General features: G+C 49.2%; 2 protein-coding genes and 2 non-coding genes across 4 annotated transcripts in view; 3 read left to right on the plus strand and 1 right to left on the minus strand.

Moving 5' to 3' along the window:
* Window positions 1-10,282, plus strand: part of LOC147092107 (ribonuclease inhibitor-like) — a 48,480-nt gene extending 38,198 nt beyond the window's left edge. The window contains exons 9-10 of the mRNA XM_085975842.1: window positions 3,513-3,680; window positions 9,323-10,282. Coding sequence (XP_085831968.1) covers window positions 3,513-3,680; window positions 9,323-9,410 — 256 coding nt within the window. The 3' untranslated portion in view covers window positions 9,411-10,282. The remainder of the gene's footprint in view (window positions 1-3,512; window positions 3,681-9,322) is intronic.
* Window positions 1-24,220, minus strand: part of LOC147092098 (AMP deaminase 3-like) — a 997,179-nt gene that overhangs the window by 610,646 nt on the left and 362,313 nt on the right. The gene's annotated exons all lie outside the window — the stretch shown is intronic.
* On the plus strand, window positions 18,141-18,213 carry trnat-ugu (transfer RNA threonine (anticodon UGU)). The gene has a single exon. It is a non-coding gene; the product is annotated as a tRNA-Thr (tRNA).
* On the plus strand, window positions 22,067-22,139 carry trnat-ugu (transfer RNA threonine (anticodon UGU)). The gene has a single exon. It is a non-coding gene; the product is annotated as a tRNA-Thr (tRNA).

Raw genomic sequence — 24,220 nt, forward strand, 5'->3', positions numbered from 1 at the left:
ACTTGACCACATGACCACTTGATTACTTGGACACTTGACTACTTGATAACTTGACCACTTGGACAATTGACCTCTTGACCTCTTGACCAATTGATAACTTGACCACTTGAAAACTTGAACACTGGACCACATGATAAATTTACCACTTGGGAATTTGATAACTTGACCACTTGCCACGTGACCATTTGACCTCTTGGCCACTGGACCATTGATAAAATGGCCACTTGGACACTTGGCCATTGGGCCTCTTGATAACTTGACCACTTGATAACTTGGTCACTTGACCACTTGGCCACTTGATAACTTGACGACTTGATAACTTGACTAATTGGCCACTTGACCACTTGATAGCTTGACCACTTGATAGTTTGATCTCTTGATCAATTGGCCACTTGGTCACTTGACCACATGACCACTTGATTACTTGGACACTTGACTACTTGATAACTTGACCACTTGGACACTTGACCTCTTGACCTCTTGACCACTTGACCACTTCATAACTTGGCCAATTGAACGCTTGACCACTTGGAAATTGATAACTTGACCACTTGGCACTTGACCTCTTGACCACTTGATAACTTGGCCACTTGGAAACTTAATAACTTGACCACTTGACCACTTGGAAATTTGATAACTTGACCACTTGGCACTTGACCTCTTGACCTTGTGACCACTTGACCAATTGATAACTTGACCACTTGAACACTTGACCACTTGATAAATTTACCACTTGATAACTTGATAACTTGACCACTTGCCACTTGACCACTTGACCTCTTGGCCACTGGACCATTGATAACATGGCCACTTGGACACTTGGCCATTGGGCCACTTGATAGCTTGACCACTTGATAACTTGGTCACTTGACCACTTGTCCACTTGATAACTTGACCACTTGGACACTTGACCACTTGACCACTTGATAGCTTGACCACTTGACTACTTGGCCACTTGACCACTTGATAGCTTGACCACTTGATAGCTTAATCTCTTGATCAATTGGCCACTTGGTCACTTGACCACATGACCACTTGATTACTTGGAAACTTGACTACTTGATAACTTGACCACTTGGACACTTGACCTCTTGACCACTTGATAACTTGGCCAATTGAACACTTGACCACTTGGAAATTGATAACTTGACCACTTGGCACTTGACCTCTTGACCACTTGATAACTTGGCCACTTGGAAACTTAATAACTAGACCACTTGACCACTTGGAAATTTGATAACTTGAGCACTTGCCACGTGACCACTTGCCCTCTTGGCCACTGGACCATTGATAACATGGCCACTTGGACACTTGGCCATTGGGCCACTTGAGAACTTGACCACTTGATAACTTGGTCACTTGACCACTTGGCCACTTGATAACTTGACCACTTGATAACTTGGCCACTTGGTAACTTGATAACTTGACCACTTGGAAAATTGATAACTTGACCACTTGACCACTTGACCACTTGGAAACTTGATAACTTGACCACTTGGCACTTGACCTCTTGACCTTGTGACCACATGTCCAATTGATAATTTGACCACTTGAACACTTGAATACTGGACCACTTGATAAATTTACCACTTGGAAATTTGATAACTTGACCATTTGCCACGTGACCACTTGACCTCTTGGCCACTGGACCATTGATAACATGGCCACTTGGACACTTGGCCGTTGGGCCACTTGATAGCTTGACCACTTGATAACTTGGTCACTTGACCACTTGGCCACTTGATAACTTGACCACTTGATAACTTGACTGAATGGACACTGGACCACTTGATAGCTTGACCACTTGACCACTTGGTCACTTGACCACTTGGTCACTTTATAGCTTGACCACTTGAATACTTGGCCACTTGACCACTTGATAGCTTGACCACTTGGCCACTTGATAGCTTGATCTCTTGATCAATTAGCCACTTGGTCACTTGACCACATGACCACTTGATTACTTGGACACTTGACCACTTGATAACTTTACCACTTGTACACTTGACATCTTGACCTCTTGACCACTTGACCTCTTGATAACTTGGCCAATTGAACCCTTGACCACTTGATAACTTGACCACTTGCCACTTGACCACTTGACCTCTTGGCCACTTGACCACTTGATAACATGGCCACTTGGACATTTGAACACCTGACAACTTGCCACTTGACCACTTGACCTCTTGGTCACTTGATAACATAGCCACTTGGTCACTTGACCACATGATCACTAGACCACATGACCACTTGATAGCTTGGGCACTTGACCACTTGGACACTTGATAGCTTGAACACTTGGCCACTTGGTCACTTGATAACTTGTACACTTGATAACTTGACCACTTGTGCACTTGACCTCTTCACCTCTTGGCCACTTGACCACTTGATAACATGGCCATTGGACACTTGACCACTTGGCCACTTAATAGCTTGACCACTTGTCCACTTGATAGCTGGATCTCCTGATCACTTGGCCACTTGGTCACTTGGCCACATGACCACTTGTTAGCTTGGACACTTGGACACTTGATAGCTTGACCATTTGGCCGCTTGGTCACTTGACCACTTGGCCACTTGATAACTTGACCACTTGATAACTTGATTACTTGAACACTTGACCACTTGTTAGCTTGACCACTTGGTTACTTGAACAATTGACCACTTCACCACTTAATAACTTGACCACTTCGACACTTCACCACTTGATCACTTGAGAGCTTGACCACTTGGCCATTTGTTCACTTGACCACTTGATAGCTTGACCATGTGACCACTTGATAGCTTGACTACTTGATAGCTTGAACACTTGGCCACTTGACCACTTGACCAGTTGTCCACTTGGTCACTTGACCACTTGATCAATTGATAGCTTGACCACTTGGCCACTTGATAGCTTGATTAGCTGATAACTTGGCCACCTAATAACTTGACCACTTGACCACTTGATAACATTGTCACTTGACCACTTGATAACTTTTCTAATTTGTCACTTAATCATTTAATAACTTGACCAATTTATAACCTGGTCATTTGACCACTTGATAACTTGACCGCCCCTGCTCTGACATGTGATCTGATTGGTGTTACCTCAAAGGGGGTCTTGATGATCCAGCTTCAGCTCTGGACCACTGCCCTTGACCGCTTGACCACTTGGTCAATTTACGACTTGATAACATGACGACTTGATAACTTGACCACTTGAACAGTCGACCATTTGATAAATTGGCCACTTGACAACTTGACCGCTTGGTAACTGGAACTTGGAAGTGGTGGTGTTCCCATGTGCCTGCTGCCATTGTCCTTCCAGGTGGAAGAGGTCGCGGGTTTGGGAGGTGCTGCCGAAGAAGCCTTGGCGAGTTGCTGCAGTGCATCGTGTAGATGGTGCGCACTGCAGCCACGGTGCGCCGGTGGTGGAGGGAGTGAATGGTTGAGGTGGTGGATGGGCGATCTGGGCTGTGTTTTGATCTCGACTCTGTGTCACTCGTGGTCTTGCGTTAATTGGTTCACAGGCTGGATGAGAACGGTCTCCGAGATGCCTGTGCTGAGGAACTGGCCTCCGCCCTCAGTACAAATCGGTCACTGAGAGCACTGTACCTCAACAGGAACTCATTTACCGACCGGTCGATCCCCGCCTTCCACCGTCTCGCAAAGAGCTGCACCAGTCTAAGGTACATCTGGTGAGTACAGCCTCATTCATGTTAGTTATACACAACTCTGGTTTCACGGGCTCGAGGGGCTCAATGGCCTCCTCCTTTTCCTATGCAACAGGCTCGAGGGACAGAATGGCCTCTTCCTGTTCCTATGTAACAGGCTTGAGGGGCTGAATGATCTCCTCCTGTTCCTGTATAAAAGGCTCGAGGGACAGAATGGCCTCGTTCTGTTCCTATGTAACAGGCTTGAGGAGCTGAATGGGAATCTTCCTGTTCCTGTGTAATAGCCTCGAGGGGTTGAATGGGCCTCCTCCTGTTCCTGTGTAACAGTCTCAAGGAGCTGAATGGCCTCCTCCTGTTCCTATGTAACAGGCTTGAGGGGCTGAATGGTCTCCTCCTGTTACTATGTAACAGGCTCAAAGGGCTGAATGGCCTCCTCCTGTTCCTATGTAACAGGCTTGAAGGGCTGAATGGGCCTCCTCCTGTTCCTATGTAATAGGCTTGAAGGGCTGAATGGCCTCCTCCTTTTAATGTGTAACAGGCACGAGGGGCTGAATGGCCTCCTCCTGTTCCTGTGTAACAGGCTCGAGGGGCAGAATGGTCTCCTCCTGTTACTGTGTAACAGGCAGGAGGGGCTGAATGGCCTCCTCCTGTTCCTATGTAACAGGCTCAAGGGGCTGAATGCCCTCTTCCTGTTCCTATGTAACAGGCTCGAGGGGCAGAATGGCCACCTCCTGTTCCTATGTAACAGGCTTGAGGGGCTGTGTGGCCACCTCCTGTTACTGTGTAACAGACTCGAGGGCCTGACTGGCCTCCTCCTGTTCCTTTGTAACAGGCATGAGGGGCTGAATAGCCTCCTCCTGTTCCAATGTAACAGGCTCGAAGGGGCTGAATGGGACTCCTCCTGTTCCTGTGTAACAGGCTCGAGGGGCTGAATGGCCTCCTCCTGTTCCTGTGTAACAGGCTCGAGGGGCTGAATGGCTTCCTCCTGTTTCTTTGTAACAGGCTCGAGGGGCTGAATGGGCCTCCTCCTGTCCCTGTGTAAGAGGCTCGAGGGGCAGAAAGGCCTCCTCCTGTTCCTGTGTAACAGGCTTGATGGGCTGAATGGCCTCCTCCTTTTCCTGTGTAAAAGCTTCAAGGGGCTGATGGGCCTCCTTCTGTTCCTGTGTAACAGCCTCGAGGGGCTGATGGGCCTCCTCCTGTTCCTGTGTAACCGGCTCAAGGGGCTGAATCGCCTCCTCCTCTTCTTGTGCAACAGGCTTGAGGGGCTGAATGGCCTCATCCTGTTCCTCTGTGACAGGCTTGAGGGGCTGAACGGCCTCCTCCTGTTCCTGTGTAACAGGTTCGATTTGCTGAATGGCCTCCTCCTGTTCCTATGTAACAGGTTCGAGTTGTTGCATGACCTCCTCATGTTCCTATGTAACATACGGCGAGGGGCTGAATGGGCCTCCTCCTGTTCCTGTGCAACAGTCTCGAGGGGCTGAATCACCTCCTGATCCTGTGTAACAGGCTCGAGGGGCTGAATGGGCCTCCTCCTGTCCCTGTGTAAGAGGCTCGAGGGGCAGAAAGGCCTCCTCCTGTTCCTGTGTAACAGGCTTGAGGGGCTGAATGGCCTCCTCCTTTTCCTGTGTAACAGGCTCGAGGGGCTGAAGGGCCTCCTCCTGTTCCTGTGTAACAGCCTCGAGGGGCTGATGGGCCTCCTCCTGTTCCTGTGTAACCGGCTCAAGGGGCTGAATTGCCTCCTCCTCTTCTTGTGCAACAGGCTTGAGGGGCTGAATGGCCTCATCCTGTTCCTCTGTGACAGGCTTGAGGGGCTGAACGGCCTCCTCCTGTTCCTGTGTAACAGGTTCGATTTGCTGAATGGCCTCCTCCTGTTCCTATGTAACAGGTTCGAGTTGTTGAATGACCTCCTCATGTTCCTATGTAACATACGGCGAGGGGCTGAATGGGCCTCCTCCTGTTCCTGTGCAATAGTCTCGAGGGGCTGAATCACCTCCTGATCCTGTGTAACACTCTCGAGGAGCTGAATGGGCCTCCTCCTGTTCCTGTGCAACAGTCTTGAGGGGCTGAATGGCCTCCTCCTGTTCCTGTGTAACAGGCTCGAGGGGCTGAATGGGCCTCCTCCTGTCCCTGTGTAAGAGGCTCAAGGGGCAGAAAGGCCTCCTCCTGTTCCTGTGTAACAGGCTTGAGGGGCTGAATGGCCTCCTCCTTTTCCTGTGTAACAGGCTCGAGGGGCTGAAGGGCCTCCTCCTGTTCCTGTGTAACCGGCTCAAGGGGCTGAATCGCCTCCTCCTCTTCTTGTGCAACAGGCTTGAGGGGCTGAATGGCCTCATCCTGTTCCTCTGTAACAGGCTTGAGGGGCTGAACGGCCTCCTCCTGTTCCTGTGTAACAGGTTCGATTTGCTGAATGGCCTCCTCCTGTTCCTATGTAACAGGTTCGAGTTGCTGAATGACCTCCTCATGTTCCTATGTAACATACGGCGAGGGGCTGAATGGGCCTCCCTCCTCCTGTTCCTGTGTAACAGTCTCGAGGGGCTGAATCACCTCCTGATCCTGTGTAACAGCCTCAAGGAGCTGAATGGGCCTCCTCCTGTTCCTGTGCAACAGTCTTGAGGGGCTGAATGGCCTCCTCCTGTTCCTGTGTAACAGGCTCGAGGGGCTGAATGGGCCTCCTCCTGTTCCTCTGTAACATAGAAACATAGAAGATAGGAGCAGGAGTAGGCCATTCGGCCCCTCGAGCCTGCTCCGCCATTCAATGAGATCATGGCTGATCATCAAAATTCAGTACCCTGTCCCTGCCTTCTCTCCATATCCCTTGATACCTTTAGCCTTAAGAAACATAGCTAACTCCTTCTTGAATATATTTAATGAATTGGCCTCTACTGCCTTCTGTGGTAGCGAATTCCACAAGTTCACCATTCTCTGGGTGAAGAAATTCCTTCTCATCTCAGCCCTAAATGGCTTACCCCTTATCCTTAGACTGTGACCACTGGTTCTGGACTCCCCGGCCATCGGGAACATCCTTCCTGCATCTATTCTGTCTAGTCCTGTTAGAATTTTACGTTTCAATTAGATCCCCTCTCATTCTTCTAAACTCCAGCTAGTATTAGCCCAATCGACCCAATCTCTCCTCATACATCATTGCTGCCATCCCAGGTATCAGTCTGGTGAATCTTCGCTGCACTCCTTCCATAGCAAGAACATCCTTCCTCAGATAAGGCGACCAAAACTGCACACAATACTCAAGATGTGGTCTCACCAAGGCCCTGTACAACTGCAGCAAGACATCCTTGTTCCTGTACGCGAATCCTCTCACTACGAAGGACAACATACCATTTGTCTTCTTAACCGCCTGCTGCACCTGCATGCTGCACCTTCAGCGACTGGTGCACAAGGACACCCAGGTCTCGTTGCACTTCCCCTTCTCCCAATCTATTGCCATTCAGATAATAATCTGCCTTCCTGTTTTTGACACCAAAGTGGATAACCTCGCATTTATCCACGTAATATTGCATCTGCCATGCTTCTGCCCAATCACCCAACCTGTCCAAATCATACTGGAGTTTCTCGGCATCCTCCTCACAGCACACATGCCCACCCAGCTTTGTGTCATCTGCAAACTTGGAGATATTACATCTAGTTCCCTCATCTAGATCATTAATATATATTGTGAATAGCTGCGGTCCTAGGACTGATCCCTGTGGTACCCCACTAGTCACTGCCTGCCACTCGGAAAAAGACCCGTTTATTCCAACTCTTTGCTTTCTGTCTGCCAACCAGTTCTCTATCAAAGTCAATACCTTGCCCCCAATCCCATGTGCCTTAACTTTACATGCTAATCTCTTATGCGGGACCTTATCGAAAGCCTTCTGAAAGTCCAAATACACCACATCCACTGGTTCTCCCTTATCTATTTCACCAGTTACATCCTCAAAAAATTCCAGTAGATTAGTCAAGCACGATTTCCCTTTTGTAAATCCATGTTGACTTTGTCTGATCCTGTCACTGTTTTCCAAGTGCTCTGCTATTACATCTTTTGTAATGGACTCTAGCATTTTCCCCACTACCGATGTCAGGCTTACCGATCTATAATTCCTCGTTTTCTCTCTACCACCTTTTTTGAACAGTGCGGTAACATTAGCTACCCTCCAATCCATGGGTACTGTTCCAGAGTCTATTGAATTTTGGAAGATGACCAGCAATGCATCTACTATTTCTAGGGCCACTTCCTTAAGTATTTGGGTGTAGATTATCAGGCCCTGGGGATTTATCGGCCTTCAATCCCATCAATTTCCCGAACACCGTTTCCCTACAAATACTGATTTCTTTCAGTTCCTCCCTCTCATTGGACTCTATGTTCCCCGACATCTCTGGGAGGTTATTTGTGTCCTCCTTTGTGAATACAGAACCAAAGTATGTATTTAATTGGTCTGCCTTGAGGAGCTGAATGGGTCGCCTCCTGTTCCTGTGTAACAGCCTCGAGGGTCTGAATGGTCTCTTCCTGTTCCTATGTAACAGGCTCGAGGGGCTGAATGGCCTCTTACTGTTCCTATGTAACAGGCTCGAGGGGCTGAATGGCCTCCTCCTATTCCAATATAAAAGGCTCGAGGGGCTGAATGGGCCTCCTCCTGTTCATGTGTAACAGGGTCGAGGGGCTGAATGGTCTCCTCCTGTTACTGTGTAACAGGCAGGAGGGGCTGAATAGCCTCCTCCTGTTCCTATGTAACAGGCTCGAGGGGATGAATGGCCTCCTCCTGTTCCTGTGTAACAGGTTCGAGTTGCTGAATGGCCTCCTCCTGTTCCTATGTAACAGGTTCGAGTTGCTGAATGACCTCCTCATGTTCCTATGTAACATACGGCGAGGGGCTGAATGGGCCTCCTCCTGTTCCTGTGTAACAGTCTCGAGGGGCTGAATCACCTCCTGATCCTGTGTAACAGTCTCAAGGAGCTGAATAAGCCTCCTCCTGTTCCTGTGTAACAGTCTTGAGGGGCTGAATGGCCTCCTCCTGTTCCTGTGTAACAGGCTCGAGGGGCTGAATGGGCCTCCTCCTGTTCCTGTTTAACAGACTCGAGGGGCTGAATGGCCTCCTCCTGTTCCTATGTAACAGGATCGATGGGGCTGAATGGCCTCCTCCTGTTCCTGTGTAACAGGGTCGATGGGGCTGAATTGCCTCCTCCTGTTCCTGTGTAACATGCTCGATGGGGCTGAATGGCCTCCTCCTGTTCCTGTGTAACACGCTCGATGGGGCTGAATGGACCTCCTCCTGTTCCTGTGTAACAGGTTCGATGGGGCTGAATGGCCTCCTCCTGTTCCTGTGTAACAGGTTCGATGGGGCTGAATGGCCTCCTCCTGTTCCTGTGTAACAGGTTCGATGGGGCTGAATGGCCTCCTCCTGTTCCTGTGTAACAGGGTCGATGGGGTTGAATGGCCTCCTCCTGTTCCTGTGTAACAGGCTCGAGGGGCTGAATGGCCTCCTCCTGTTCTTGTGTAACAGGCTCGAGGGGCTGAATGGCCTCCTCCTGTTCTTGTGTAACAGGCTCGAGGGGCTGAATGGCCTCCTCCTGTTCCTGTGTAACAGGCTCGAGGGGCTGAATGGGCCTCCTCCTGTTCTTTTGCTCCTGTTAATGAGCAGCACCTTTGAGTTTCTGTTTAATTTACACACTTTCAGGTTGTGGAGAAATCAGTTCAGTCCCGAGGGAAGGAACCAGCTTCAATCGGTGAAGGAATCTGTACATCGGGTGACCGTTTTCGTATAGGTACAGAGGGCGACCCACTTTCTAACGGTCTGGAATTTGCCATTGCCGTGACGACCAATCTCTTGGCACTCGCCATCATTCCCGCATTAAACTGACCGCAGCCTCTGGTGTCCGCAATTTCCCTGTTAAACGGTGAAATCCAGAGCTTGCTGGCAGTGATACCCTGCTCTTCCACAGGGTGTGCTGTTGAGTTCCTTGCCGATAAAAATCGCTTAGAAATCACTGAATTGACGTGAATTCCACTTTTAACGCCATATTCTCGCTGTAAAAATTCTTGCAAAAGTTGCACCTTGCTGAATGAGGTGTAATTAGGTTTTTTAGCAGCGTACTAAGTCATAATTACTGCTGAAAAACCTCTCTGGCCCTGTAAAACGAATTTTATAAGTGTGGAGTGTCATCCCCTCCATTCCATGATGAAAATTCTGCAGATTTATAAAATAATAAAAAGAAGTTCTATATTTTGTTAGAGTTTCTCCATGATGTTTCCGCTTCTGCCTTAATCCCATGTGTATGTCCCCAATCTTCACTTCGCTTTCTGTAAAAGTATTAAACGGTGAATGCTTACATCTGCTTTTTACTTCCTGGTTTGCTGTCTGTGAGAATTCTTCAATGTGCTTGGCTGCTCAGCTTGCTTGATGACGTCACTGTTGCTGGACGCCATGTCGATGGTGCCAACATGAAATTAGCGTCAGGAACCGATGACACGCAGCCCGCTAAAGGTTTGTGGGCAGCTTTCTTCGAGGACAGTGGCGAGCGCCGTCAATTCACCGCTGACCTCAAAATCCAACCCAATAGGCCCGTGTTCAGTGCAGCTCTGTATTTTTAATATCTTCTAAACATGTAAATTGGTTTTATAGCAAATCAATTTCCAGCCCGTTTTGCCGTGCGGGATTAAATGTTGTTAATCCGACGGCCTTCCTCTTGTGTCCAGTTAGGGGGCGGCGCTGATTCACACCGGGGTACAGTGCCTCGGGTCAGGGCTCTGCTCCGACTCCAGTGCCTTTCAATTTTAGTCGTTGCTCAATGGGCAGCACCCTCGCTTCTGAGTCAGAAGGTTGTGGGTTTAAACCCCTCCGACTTGGCTTACGTCCGTCCCATCAACATCTACGTGCACTGCCGACAGGAAACCCGGCAGAGAGGTGCGGTGAAGCCCTACCGAGTCGAAGTGCCGAGCCTGGGAGAGTAGGACGATCTACCGCCGAGCGGCACAGACATCCATCGCAAATAGTCCTCTTCTTCCCCTCTCTCTTTCTCCCCTTCCCCTCTCTCCTTCTCCCCATCCTCTCTCCTTCGCCCCTTCTCTCTCTCCTTCTCCCCTTCCTTCTCCCCTTCCCTCTCTCTTTCTCCCCTTCCCTCTCTCCTTTGCCCTTTCCCTCTCTCCTTCTCCCCTCCTTTCCCCTCTCTCCTTCTCCCTTTCCCCACTCTCATTCACCCTATCCCTCTCTCCTTCTCCCTCCTCTTCCTTCTCCCCTTCCCTCTCTCCTTCACCCTCATCTCTCCTTCTCCAGTTCCCTTCTCCCCTTCCCTCTCTCCTTCGCCCCTTCTCTTTCTCCTTCTCCCCTCCTTTCCCCTCTCTCCTCCTCCCTTTCCCCATTCTCATTCACACTATCCCTCTCTCCTTCTCCCTGCCCTCTCTTCTTCTCTCCTTCCCTCTCTGCTCCCCTTCCCCCTCTCTCCTTCCCCCTCCTCTCTCTCCTCCTCTCCCTCTCCCTCTCTCTCCTCCTCTCCCTCTCCCCTTCACTTTCACGTCCTCGCTCTCTTCCCCTTCCCTTTTTTTCCTTCTCCACTTCCCCTCTCTTCCCTTCTGCCTCTCTCATTCCCCCTCCTCTCTCTCCTTCTCCTCCTCCCTCTCTCCCGCTCCCCTTCCCTTTCTCCCTCTCCCCTCCCTTCTCTCATTCTCCCCTTCCCCCACTCTCCTTCTCCCCTGCTCTCTCTCTCACTCCCCTCCTCTCTCTCACACCTTGTCTTGTTTTGCACACTTTGTACAAAAATAATCAATTGCAGGACAATGGAGTAGTACAGTTTAAACTATTTTAATGAAGCATCAGGTTTGTTCTGACTCACAGCAGTACAGCACCATGTGGACAAGATGGAGTCAGGACCCCCTGGGTCTTCTAAAGAATAGCCGTCCTTACAGATGCCTGCAGGCCAATGACAACTCAGCATGTGATCACATGTGAATACAATCGGTATTCCTTACAGATGCCTGCGGGCCAATGATAATTCAGTATGCAAATGCTACATCCCCTTTCTTTTAAAAGAAAAATGTTATGCATTACTTTTGAACCTTTCTTCTACATAATGTTCTCAGTAGCATCAACATATAAGTAAACTCAACATTTAACTAGCACTGAAAACATCTCAACATTTCAATAACGATGTACAGTTATTTTTTTAGGGCAGCGATCCGCCTACACCCTTTGACAGTTCACAAGTCAAGGATAACTCTAGGCACGACCTCTCGTCAGAATGACGGTGTTGTTCCTTGGTGTTCAGGAGATGCCTGCGATTGCGGCGGTACACCTGTCCTTCTGGGGTGCGGACGTGATACGATCGCTCAGTGTCAGCTGGCTGGATGACGACTGCAGGCTTCCAGTAGCCATGCTCCTGGATTCTGACGGATTCTCCATTGTGCAGCAGCGACTGTAGTCTAGCTGACCTGTCATAGTATCTCCTTTGGTGTTGCTGTCTCTGTACACGTTTTGCATGCACTTGCTTGCAGCCGACGACTTGCCAGGGCCTGTCTGGGATACGGTGAGGTATCATGGGCTCGTTGACATTTGATGGGCGGCGTGCTAGACAAATGGAACATTTTCCGACAATGTCCTCAATGTGTTTGCACATTCCGTGCCAAAACATAATGTCACGTGCTCTTTGTTTGCATTTTTCCATGCCCATATGTCCAGCATGAATTTTTGTCAACATCTCTTCTCTGAGACTGGTAGGGATGATGATTTTCTCCCCTTTGAAGATGATTCTGTTGATTTGTAGCAGTTCATCTCTGTGGTTCCAGAATTCAGATATGCTCTGAGGCCACTTCCTCCTTTCCTCAGGCCATCCTTCATGTATGACTTTGCTCAGCAGTGTGAGTTGTGCATCTTTCTCTGTTCCTGCTCGGATCTCCTTCAGTTTTGAGTCACTCACAGGTAAGCTGTTGTACACCATGTGCACCTGCACATCCATGCCTTCACTGAGGCTGCTGTCCTGGTAGCTAAGAGACTTTCTGGAGAGCGTGTCTGTGACAGGAATGTCTTTGTCTGGACGGTGAATGATTGTGGTTCTGTCGGTTCTGTTTCCCGGACGATGATTTCTGTATTGTCCATGCTCTGCAGCTCCTCCTTCAGGTGACTATGTAGAGCAAGGGGTATCCTTCTCAGTGGGCAAACCACAGGGGTTGCTGCTGGGTCAAGGTGAATAGTGCATTCACCTGGGAATAGTCCGATTCCTTTGAAAACGTCAGCAAACTCCTCCATGACTGTCTGCTTCTCAACTGGTGCTGTCAGTGATAGCAGTAGCTTGACAAGGTCCATGTCTAAACATGCCTTTAGACCTAGCATTGGAGGTGCTTGAGTGTCAATAATGTAAATGTCTCTTTCTCTCTCTATCTATCTCTCTCTCTCTCTCTCACTTTCTCCCTCTGTCCCTCTCTCACTTTCTCTCTCTCTCACTGTGTCTCTCTATTTCTCTCACTTTCCCTGTCTCACTTTCTCTATCTCTCACTGTCTCCCTAGCATTTCTCTCTATCTCTCTCTCATTTTCCCTGTCTCTTTCTCTCTCTCTCCCACTTCCTTTCTCCCTCACTTTCTCTCCACTTCCCCTCTCTCTATCGCCTTCCCTTTTCTCTCTCCCCTACACCCTCTCCCTTTTGCCTCTTCTCTCCCCATCCTCCTCTCCTCTTCCCCCTTCTTCTCTCCCGAAGGGGAAAGGACAGAGTGAGAGGGGGAAGGGGAAAGAGTGGGAGGGAAGGGTTGAGAGAGGAGGGGAAGGGGAGGGAGAGAGAGAGGCAAAGAGGGGGAGTACAGCGTAAATGAACAGAAGGAGAGAGGGAGGTGGAGAGAGCCTGTTCTCGGGTTGGTCTCAGAGCTGTTTTATACTTAAAAGTAAACATGCTGTGAATTAACGGTGAGTTCAGAAACAGAAGCTAAATTTTGTAGAGGCCCCCAGCAACATTTGAACTCACGGCCCGTGGTTTATAAGACCAGTGCGCTAACCCTTGAGCTATGGAGCCACCTGCTTTGAACTGCTTTTCATTCCAGTTAGTGTTGTGCGTTTGAAGAATGAGGCAGGCGCCAGTCAACACTCAGGCTGGATTTTCATTCAGCAGTCGGGAAGGAGGCGGGATTACAACTTTCGGGTTTTACTCCCGCCTCCATCGACAACCAGCCTATCCACGTGATTTTTCCCCCTCATTCCCATCCCCCTCTCTCTCTCCCCTTCCCATTCCTCTCCTTCCCCTTCCCCTCCCTCTATCTGCCCCCTTCCCCTCCCTCGTTCTCCCCCCCTTCCTCTCCCTTTCTCTCTCCCACTTCCCCACGCTCTCTCTCCTCCTGTCCCCTCCATCTCTCTCCCTCCCTCTCTCTCCTCCTTTTCCCTCCCTCCCTCTCTCCCCCCTCTCTCTCCCCCCTTCCCCTCCCTCCCTCCCTCTCTCATCCCCTTCCCCTCCCTCTCTCCCCTTCCCCTTCCCCTCCCTCTCTCCCCCTTCCCCTCCCTCTCTCCCCCTTCCCCTCCCTCTCTCCCCTCCCCCTCCCTCTCTCCCCCTCCCCCTCCCCTCTCTCCCCCTCCCCCTCCATCTCTCCCCCTTCCCCTCCCTCTCTCTCCCTTCCTCTCCCTCTCCCTCTCCCTCCCTTCCTCTCTCTCCCTCTCTCTCTCTCCCTCCCTCCCTCTCCCTCTCCCTCTCCCTCCCTCTCTCTCTCTCTCCCTCTCTCCCCCCTTCCCCTCCCTCTCTCTCCCCCCCTTCCCCTCCCTCTCTCTCTCCCCCCCTTCCCCTCCCTCATGCTCCCCCCCTTCCCCTCCCTCATGCTCCCCCCTTCCCCTCCCTCTCTCCCCCTTCCCCTCCCTCTCTCCCCTTCCCCTCCCTCTGTCTCCCCTCCTTTCCCTTCCTCTCTCTCCCTCCCTCTCTCTCCCCCTCCCTCTCTCTCCCCCTTCTCCTCCCTCACTCTCCCCCCTTCCCCTCCCGCTCTCCCCCCTTCCCCTCCCTCTCTCCCCCCTTCCCCTCCCTCTCTCCCCCTCCCTCTCTCCCCTTCCCCTCCCTCTCTCTGTCTCCCCTCCCCTCCCTCCTTTCCCTTCCTCTCTCTCCCTCCCTCTCTCTCCCCTGCCCCTCCCTCACTCTCCCCCTTCCCCTCCCTCTCTCTCCCCCCTTCCCCTCCCTCTCTCTCCCCCCTTCCCCTCCCTCTCTCTCCCCCCCTTCCCCTCCCTCTCTCTCCCCCTTCCCCTCCCTCTCTCTCCCCCCTTCCCCTCCCTCTCTCTCCCCCTTCCCCTCCCTCTCTCTCCCCCTTCCCCTCCCTCTCTCTCCCCCCTTCCCCTCCCTCTCTCTCCCCCTTCCCCTCCCTCTCTCTCCCCCTTCCCCTCCCTCTCTCTCCCCTTCCCCTCCCTCTCTCTCCCCTTCCCCTCACTCTCTCCCCTTCCCCTCCCTCTGTCTCCCCTTCCCCTCCCTCTCTCTCCCTCCCTCTCTCTCCCCCTGCCCCTCCCTCACTCTCCCCCCTCCCCCTCCCTCTCTCTCCCCCTTCTCCTCCCTCTCTCTCCCTCCCTCTCTCTCCCCTTCAACTCCGTCTCTCTCCCCGTTCATCTCCCTCTCTCTCCCCCTTTGCCCTTCCTCTCCCCCTTCCCCTCCCTCTCGCTCCCCCTTCCCCTCCCTCCCTCTCCCCCTTCCCTCACCTACTTCTCCCTCCCCAGTGCTCTAACCCCTGAGCTATGGAGCCACCTGTCTAAACTGAATGAGGCAGGGCGCAGTTCAACACTCAAATTGTGTCTCATCCCCGATACCTGCCTCAGTCTCTGCAATAGTCACCTCTCAACCACAATATACAGCAACTGCCATGTACTAAAACGTCCCAAGGCAACTGAGTTACACTCTATCTCTCTCTGCCTCCTTCTTTCTATCTTTCTCACTCTTTCTGTCTCTACCACACTCTCTATCTTTCTGTCATGATCTGTCACTCCCTTTCTGTCGCTGTCATTCTATCGCTTTCTCTTTTTCTCTCTGTTTCTCTCACTTTCTCTCTCTCTCACTTTCTCACTCTCTTTCCCTCTCTCACTTTCTCACTCTCTTTCTCTCTCCCTTTCTTACTCTTTCTTTCTCTCACTTTCTATCTCTCTCTCTTTCTCTCTCTCACTTTCTCTCTCGCGCTTTCTCTCTCTCTCACTTTCTCTCTCACTGTCTCTCTCTCTCTCTCGCTCTCTCTCTGGCACGTGTTGTTTAAGGGGTCGATCTGGGAGCCAAGCTGTTTGATACTCGAGTCAAAAGCAAACTGAACAATGAAGAAATCTTCCACCTTGTTCAGGCTATGCTCCTGTGTTGGTGATTCTTGCAGCAGGTGTGGTGAATGTGACAGTCTGGTTATGGTGAGTTCCACAGTGACTCTGAACAGCTCCATATAGTTGATGAATTCAAATCCCATGTGAGTAAATTGCAAGTTTGAATTATAATAAATTTACAGACTGACCCCAGGGGTCAAGCAAATGGCCAGGGGATGAATTATTGGTTAAAAACCCAACTGATTCATCTTATGTCCTTTGTCATATCTTGAGAATAAAAACAGCAAAGCAAAGGCAGAAAGTGCAAAATATCAGGATGTATTGGTGGGCCTCAGACTTGATATGAAAAAGATTGGATACAGACTTTTGAATGTTGGGACCGGGCTAACGCTGGACAAAGCTATAGACATAGCTAGATCGCACGAGATAGCCTAAGCACAGTTGAAAACCATAACCGGCACCACCAGCAGCTCGAGTGAACAGACAGTGCAGGCAGTTAATAGACACACACCAAAGAACACTGCCCAGAGAGCGTGTTTCAGAACAGAAAGAACAGCGAGAGTTCTAAAAATGGGCGACACAGACATAAAACGCTTCAAAAACTGTGGATATTGTGGAAACAACTGGCATGGAGAAAAGGAGTACTGCCCTGCCAAAGGAAGGCAATATACTAAATGTGGTAAACGGAACTGTAGTGATCAATAACATGTCATTCTGTGGTGGACACTAGGTGGAGCTGTATATAGCTGTATGTATAAGACTACACTACCCAGCTATATATTATATTAAGACTATATTACCCATGAGGCTAGGCTACCCAGAAGGCAGCAGTCAAGATGGAAGCCTCTACAAGATGCTGTACAAGTCCACATGTGCTCAATAAAAGTAACTAGCAAAAGCTAGCTGTGTTCATAATAAGAATGTCTAGTTATTAATGAACATAACAGGAACCACTTTGCTAAAGTTTGCTAGACTGTTTTCGGATTAGCAGTACACACAGTGAGTGACAGCCAAATGCCAGATAGAGCGCCAAATGCAGAGGAACTGTTTATTGATTCTGTGTCACAGAAAAAACAGATTTCAGAGACTGAGCAAGCTTATGCCGATATTGAGATAGGAAAACAGGGCAAAGAGCTTAAGTTTAAACTAGACACTGGATCTCAGGTTAACGTAATTCCTCTGAGTGAGTATCACAGTTTGAAGGATGAGTGTGAGCTACAGCCCACCTCACACAGACTGACCGGCTATGGGGGTGAGCAGCTCATTGTAAAAGGCACATGCACGATGAAATGCAAGTACAAAGAAATGTGAGAGAGAGAGGGAGAGTGACAGAGAGGTAGAAAGTGAGAGAGAAAGAGAGAGAGAGAGGGAAAGTGAGAGAGAGAAAGGGAGAGAAAGTGAGTGCGAGAAAGAGAGAGAAATTGAGCCAGAGAGAGAGAAAGTGACAGGGAGACAGAGAGAGAAAGCGAGAGAAATAAAGAGAGAGAGAGAAAGTTAGAGAGAGCGAGATAAAGTGAGAGAGAGAGAGAAAGTGAGAGAGAAAGTGAGAGAGAGAAAGAGAAGGAAAGTGAGAGAGAGAAAGAGAGAGTGAGATAAAGTGAGAGGGAGAGTGAGAGACAGAGAGAGAGAAAATGAGAGAGAAAGAGAGAAAGTTAGAGAGAGAAAGAGAGAGAGTGAAAGTGAGAGAAAGTGAGAGAGAAAGTGAGAGATGGAGAGTAATTGGGAGAGAGAGAAAGTGAGTGCGAGAGAGAATGTGAGACAGACTGAGAGAAAGTGAGAGAGAGAGAGGGAAAGTGAGAGAGAGAAAGAGAGAGAATGAGAGAATGAGAAAGTGAGAGAGAGAGAGAAAGTGAGAGAGAGAGAGAAAGTGAGAGAAAAAGAGAGAGAGAAAGTGAGAGAGAGATAAAGTGAGAGAGAGAAAGAGAGAGAAAGTGATAGAGACATAGAGAAAAAGAGAAAGATGTAGAAAGAGAGTGACAGAGGGTGACAGAAAGATAGAGAGAAAGTGGTAGAGACACAAAGAGGGAGAAATATAGAGAGAAGGAGGCAGAGAGACTGAGAGAGAGATAGAGTGTAACGGAGTTGCCTTGGGACGTTTTAGTACATGAAAGTTGCTCTATTGTTGTTGAGAGGTGACTATTGAAGAGTCTGAGGCAGGTATCGGGGGATGAGATACAATCTGAGTGGTGAACTGCGCCCTGCCTCATTCTTCAAACACACAGCACTAACCGGAATGTGAAGCAATCCAGTGCAGGTGGCTCCATAGCTCAGGGGTTAGAGCACTGGTCTTGTAAACCAGGGGTCGTGAGTTCAAATCTCACTGGGGCCTGTGCAAATTTGTTAATTCACAGCATGTTTACTTTTAACTCAAAAACAGGCTCTCTCTCCCTTCCCAATCTCCACCTACTCCCTCTCCTTCTGTTCAATTCCCCTGTACTCCCCCTCTTTGCCTGTCTCTCTCTTCCTTACCCCTCCCTCTACCTATCTTGCCTCTCTCTCACCTTCCCCATCTCCCATTCACCCCCTCTCTCTACCATTTCATCACTTCCCTTCCTCCTACTCTCTTCCCTTTCCTCTCTCTTTCTCACTCTGTCCTTTCCTCTTGGGGAGAGTAGAAGGAGGAAAGGGAGAGGAGGATGGGGAGAGAAGAGGCGAAAGGGAGAGGAGGATCGGGAGAGAAGAGGCGAAAGGGAGGGAGAGGGTGTAGGGGAGAGAGAAAAGGGAAGGGGGTAGAGAGAGGGGAAGTGGTGAGGTGGAAGGAGAGAGGTGGGAAGCGGAGAGACAGCATGAAAAGAGGAGAGAGGGAGAGAGGAGAAAGAAGAGGGAGAGAGAATGAGGGGAGAGAGAGGTGGATGGAGGAAGGGGGGAAGTGGTCTGTGTAGTAATTCTCATTATAACACACAGACTTAACAGTGGCGACGAGTACGATCTTACCCTGCGGCAGAGATACATCCAAGGCAGTTTAACGGACGTTGAGAGGAGGCATCCGCCCTCATCATCCTGCTGAGAAAAGACGCGGGTTTGAAGAGCAAAGGAAGAATTCTGACACGAAGCCTTCCATCAGCAACAGGCAGTGATCATCCCTTCTATCACGGTGGTGGGTAAGCCGATCAGCAACGAGCAGCAAGTCGGCCACGTTGGCTGTGAAGTAGGGGAGGGAAAAACGGAGGATATAAGGGCGGAGAATTCGACCACGGCCGGGGAAAAGAGCCGGACAGAAGTCGGGGCCAGAGGCGCTGAGACTGGGGCAGCGTAAGGCACGGGAGCCGCGGTGAATGCAAACGCAGCCGGTGTAAAAGATCGGGCTGCAAGCTGGCTGGGAGACGCAACAGCGTCGAGAGAGACCGCGACCGGTGAGAAAGGCTGGGCAGCTACCGAGGCCGCGAGGCGCAGCGACCAGGACAGCGTAAGGCGCGGGAGAAAAAAAAACCGCGGAGAACTCAGCCGGGGGAAAGGACCAGACTGCAAGAGAGGCTGGGAGGCACGATTTGAGAACCGCTGGGGAGGGCGAACGTAGCAATACGGCAATCGCCATTACAGCCAGCGGGGGAGAAAGGCAGCCGCCATTTTCGTAGGCCGGGGAAGAAGACAAGCGCGGGAAACCGCCATTTTGTAAAAGAAAAAAAAAATTGTTTTTGTTTCTCAAGAAGATTGCGAGGATGCCTAAGCGTGGTAACATCAACGATTTCGATCCCGATGTTGAAGATTGGGCCACGTATGTAGAACGCATAGAGATTTATCATAAGGCAAATAAAATATAAAATAAAGATAAAGCACTAACCTTACTAAACTCAATGGGTGCGAAGACATACGGGCTATTGAAGCATCTTCTATCACCAGCTAAACCGGCGGATCAGACTTTCGCTAATATTGTTGCTGTCCTGAGAAATCATTTGAACCCCACACCGCTGATGTTAGCGGAACGATTTAAATTTTATGCGAGAACGCAACGGGAAGAGGAAAGCAACGCGGAGTATTTAATTGAACTGCGTAAGCTAGCGAAATACTGTCAGTTTGGGGAAAGACTGACAGAGGCACTGAGAGACAAATTCGTGTGTGGATTGTCGAAAGAAGGAACACAAAAGCGGCTACTTGAAGAGAATGATCTTACACTTGATAAGGCTGTCACTATTGCAGCATCGCACGAAGCCGCAGCGAGAGGCACTGTGGAAATGCAGCTGAAGGCAGCGGTACTCAGCGTAGATCAAATGGCTTTGGGTACAACGAAATGTTATCGTTGTGGGAAGACAACACACGATCAGAACCAATGCTGGTTTAAAAACCAGGAATGTAGAAAATGTGGCAAGCTTGGTCACATAGCTAAAGTATGCCGGTCAGGAAAGAAGACCAGCAACAAAAAGTCACCGCAGGAAAAGTGCAGAAAGGTACATAAGGTGGCTGAGAAGAGTTCGGATGAACAGAATTCGGATTCAGACTCCAACAGCAAGGAACTGGGCAGTCTGAGAATTCACAATGTGAGTAAGGAAGCTGACCTACAAACTATCTGGTTCACACTTCAGATAGCAGGAGTCCAAGTGAAGATGGAATTGGGCACCGGATCGGCGTTGACGGTCATGAATAAGCAAGATTACAAAAGGTTATTCACACATATTCCCCTACGGGATACGGAGATAGTATTGCAGACATACACGGGGCAAAGAGTATACCCCATCGGAAAGATAAAAGTCAAGGTGGTACACCAGGGCAAAGAACACCAAGGAATGGACATATATGTACTACCTGAGGGAGGTCCACCACTTCTGGGACGGGAGTGGATCAGGAAAATAAATATGGACTGGCACTCCCTAAAAGCAATAACGGTAGATTCCGGAAGAAAAGATGTTAAACCTGAACGATTGTCCAGAATATTGGATGAGGGCATATGCAGCAGTGACAGTGACAAAGCAGAGAGTGAGAACTCGGTGAAGACAATCAGCTCAGGCTCTGGAACTGATGATGGTAAGACCAGCCCATGTGCAAAAGACAAGTCTAAATGGACTTGCAGACTAATGATGGAAAAACGAAGGAGTGCATAAATGCTTCAGAAGAGAACAAAGTATCAGAACAGAATTCCACTGAACAATAACAACATAGTTTGACAGAGAATTCTGAGTCTGTCCAGTCTACAGACATGCACATTTCTGAGGAACACCGGGCTCGAACTCAACTCAATTTCAAACTACAACAGCAATTAGAACAAATGATTCGCCGTTTTGAGCAAGAGATGAATGCAAAGAAAAAGTTCTTTGACACAGAGTGGGAGAATCTGGAAAGACAGCAGAAGCAGCTGATTGAGAAAATGGAACAGGAACACACAAACCGTCTGCGCGAGGAGGCCAAACGAATCAAAGCTGAGCAAGAAAGGGAATATGTCAAATTCATCGATCAGTTGAAAGCTAAGAAGAAAGAGCACCCTTTTGTGAGCAGTGTCAGCAGTAATAAGCCACTCAGGGAATTGGTGGCAGAGGCAAAAGCTGAAGTGATGAAGGAAATAGAAGACAATAGAGAAGAAGCAGAAGATGATGACTCATCTGAACCATTATCACCCCTACCAGGTCACGCACGTGGTCCCTCCGAACTGAGCCAAATCAGTCTGGAAGTAGAAAAACTTCCCAAGGTACTCGAGCCTTTAGAAGTCAGCAATGCTGGTTCTGAAGTTACAAAAGTTCAAGCTGTTAAGTCCAGTGAAGGACTATTAGATGAGTCACCCCAGCAACGAGAACCTACTACACCACCGAAAACTACTACACCACCGAGGCGTTATCCGGACCGAGTCAGGAGGCGCAGGAGGCGCCGCCTCAGAGACTGAATCTGTGAACTGTTTTTACATGAAGTTGTGTATATATGTTAGTATGTTATGGTTAATGGGGAATATATACTGTTAAGCTAAAAAGGGAGGATTGTGGTGTATGTAACCGTTCCACCTTTAAGAGAACTATTTTAAGGGTTGCACTACTTTATCTTGGCTGCTGTATACTGTAATACCGGTGGTGACCACACCGGTATATAAGTGCTGTGTAATGATTTATTGGGCAGTTCAGCCCTGACCTTCGACTAGTAAAGACCTGTTAAAATTTACTCTTGTGGTCTGTGTAGTAATTCTCATTATAACACACAGACTTAACAGCCTCATTCTTCAAACACACAGCACTAACTGGAATGAGAAGCAATCCAGTGCAGGTGGCTCCATAGCTCAGGGGTTAGAGTACTGGTCTTGTAAACCAGAGGTCGTGAGTTCAAATCTCACTGGGGCCTGTGCAAGTTTGTTAATTCACAGCATGTTTACTTTTAAGTATGAAACAGCTCCGAGACCAACACAAGAACAGGCTCTCTCTCCCTTCCCAATCTCCACCTCTCTCTCTCCTTCCGTTCAATTCCCCTGTATTGCCTCTCTCTCTCTCTGCACATCCCCCTCGCTATCTTCCCTCTCTCTTTCTTCACCTCTATTATGTCCGTGTATGATTGAGACACGGACAGCAGGAGTTGAACAAAACAAGTCTTTACTGAATGAAGTCAATCGGGAAACTGAAACTACAGAGGCTTACTAGCGCCTTTTATACAGGGGTGGCCACTGCCGGTACTGCAGTCTGAGACCAGTTATTCTCTTAAAGGTACATACACAACAATTCCTCCCCTTTTAGATAAACAGTACATAACATTCATTTAACAACTAAATGATAACTAATTACAATCACAATTACTGTTGCTAGATACATTGGTTAAGTTTAAGCAATTATTAGTTCAGTCTTTGAGGAGGCTTCCTGATTCTGTCTGGATAACGCCTCTTTGGGGTATCGGGTTCTTCTGGCAAGGTTGAGTCGGAATCAATGTCGTTGTTTGGTTCATCTGCTTCTAATATCACCGATTCTGCGGTAGCTGCAATTGGTACGTCGATTTCATTGTCAGGTGTATCAGATCGTGTTGTGGAGTTGACGTTTTCCAGTGACTCTAGAATCTGGTCAGCATGGCGTCTTACAATGCTCTCCCCAACGTCCACAGTATACATGAGAGGCCCTTGTCGTGTACAAATCGTTCCTGGCTGCCATTTCTCAGTGCGGTAGTGCCGGGCCAAAACTGGTTGACCTATCTTAAAACTCCTGGTCGGCCTTTCATTCATATTCTGAAACTGCCTGTTCTCCACATCTCTTCGGACGTTTGGCTTAACCAAATCCAAGCGGCATCGTAGTCCTCGATTGAAGAACATCATGGCTGGAGTTTGGTTGCTAACCGCATGTGTCGCATTCCAGTACGCAAACAAGAAGTTGTCCACCTTGTGTTGTAGGGGTAAATCTTCATTACACATTGCCTTGATAGCCTTCTTGAATGTTTGAACAAACCTCTCGGCCAATCCATTAGTGGCTGGATGATATGGGGCAGATGTGTAATGCTTAACACCATTGTTCTTTAAGAACCTCCGGAACTCTTCAGACACAAACTGTGGTCCATTGTCAGAGCAAATCTGTTCAGGCAGCCAATTCCTGGCGAATATGGTTCGTAAAACTGTGGTAGTTTTTTCTGTGGTGGTTGAGGACATTTTTATTACCTCTGGCCACTTTGAATGTGCATCCACTGCAATTAAAAACATCGAGTCCATGAAGGGACCAGCAAAATCAATGTGCACCCTTTGCCATGGAGATGAGGGCCACTCCCATGGATGTAGAGGAGCTTGTGATGGGGCGTTTTGGACCTTCTGGCACCCTGTACAGCTCTTGGTCATCTCTTCGATTTCTCTATCGATTCCCGGCCACCACACAAATGCTCTGGCTAAATTCTTCATTTTTACCCCACCCAGATGACCCTCATGAAGCTCATTGAGCACTCTATCCCTCAACTTAGGTGGAATTACTGCTCTGGATCCACACATCAAGGTTCCTCTGCACACTGACAGCTGTTTTCTTCTCGGCGAGAATGCTGGCAGCAGTGGTTCGCCATGTGCTGGCCATCCCTTCACCGTTAAATCATAGACCCGGGATAGTGTCGGGTCATTTCGTGTTTCTTTTTCTATGTTTGCATTCGTCACCGGGAGACATTCGACTATGGTCGAGTGGAATATCTCCATTGGATCCACTGCAAGGTCTTCTTCCACTGTCGGCAACGGTAGGCGCGACAATCCATCAGCATTCCCATGCTGTTTAGTTCCTTTGTACTCGATGTCATATTGGTGCGCCCCTAGGAAAAGGGACCACCTCTGCAGCCGCTGCGCTATCATCAGTACGCTCTTCTGAGGGTTGAAAATGGAGACAAGAGGTTGATGATCAGTTAGTAGAGTAAATTTTTGACCGTGCAGGTAGTGATTGAACTTCTTCACCCCCCACACTAGGCTGAGGGCCTCTCTG

Source organism: Somniosus microcephalus, unplaced genomic scaffold, assembly GCF_052327205.1.
Source record: "Somniosus microcephalus isolate GS21.2 unplaced genomic scaffold, FLI_Smic_1.0 unresolved_chr2, whole genome shotgun sequence".
Taxonomy (NCBI): domain Eukaryota; kingdom Metazoa; phylum Chordata; class Chondrichthyes; order Squaliformes; family Somniosidae; genus Somniosus; species Somniosus microcephalus.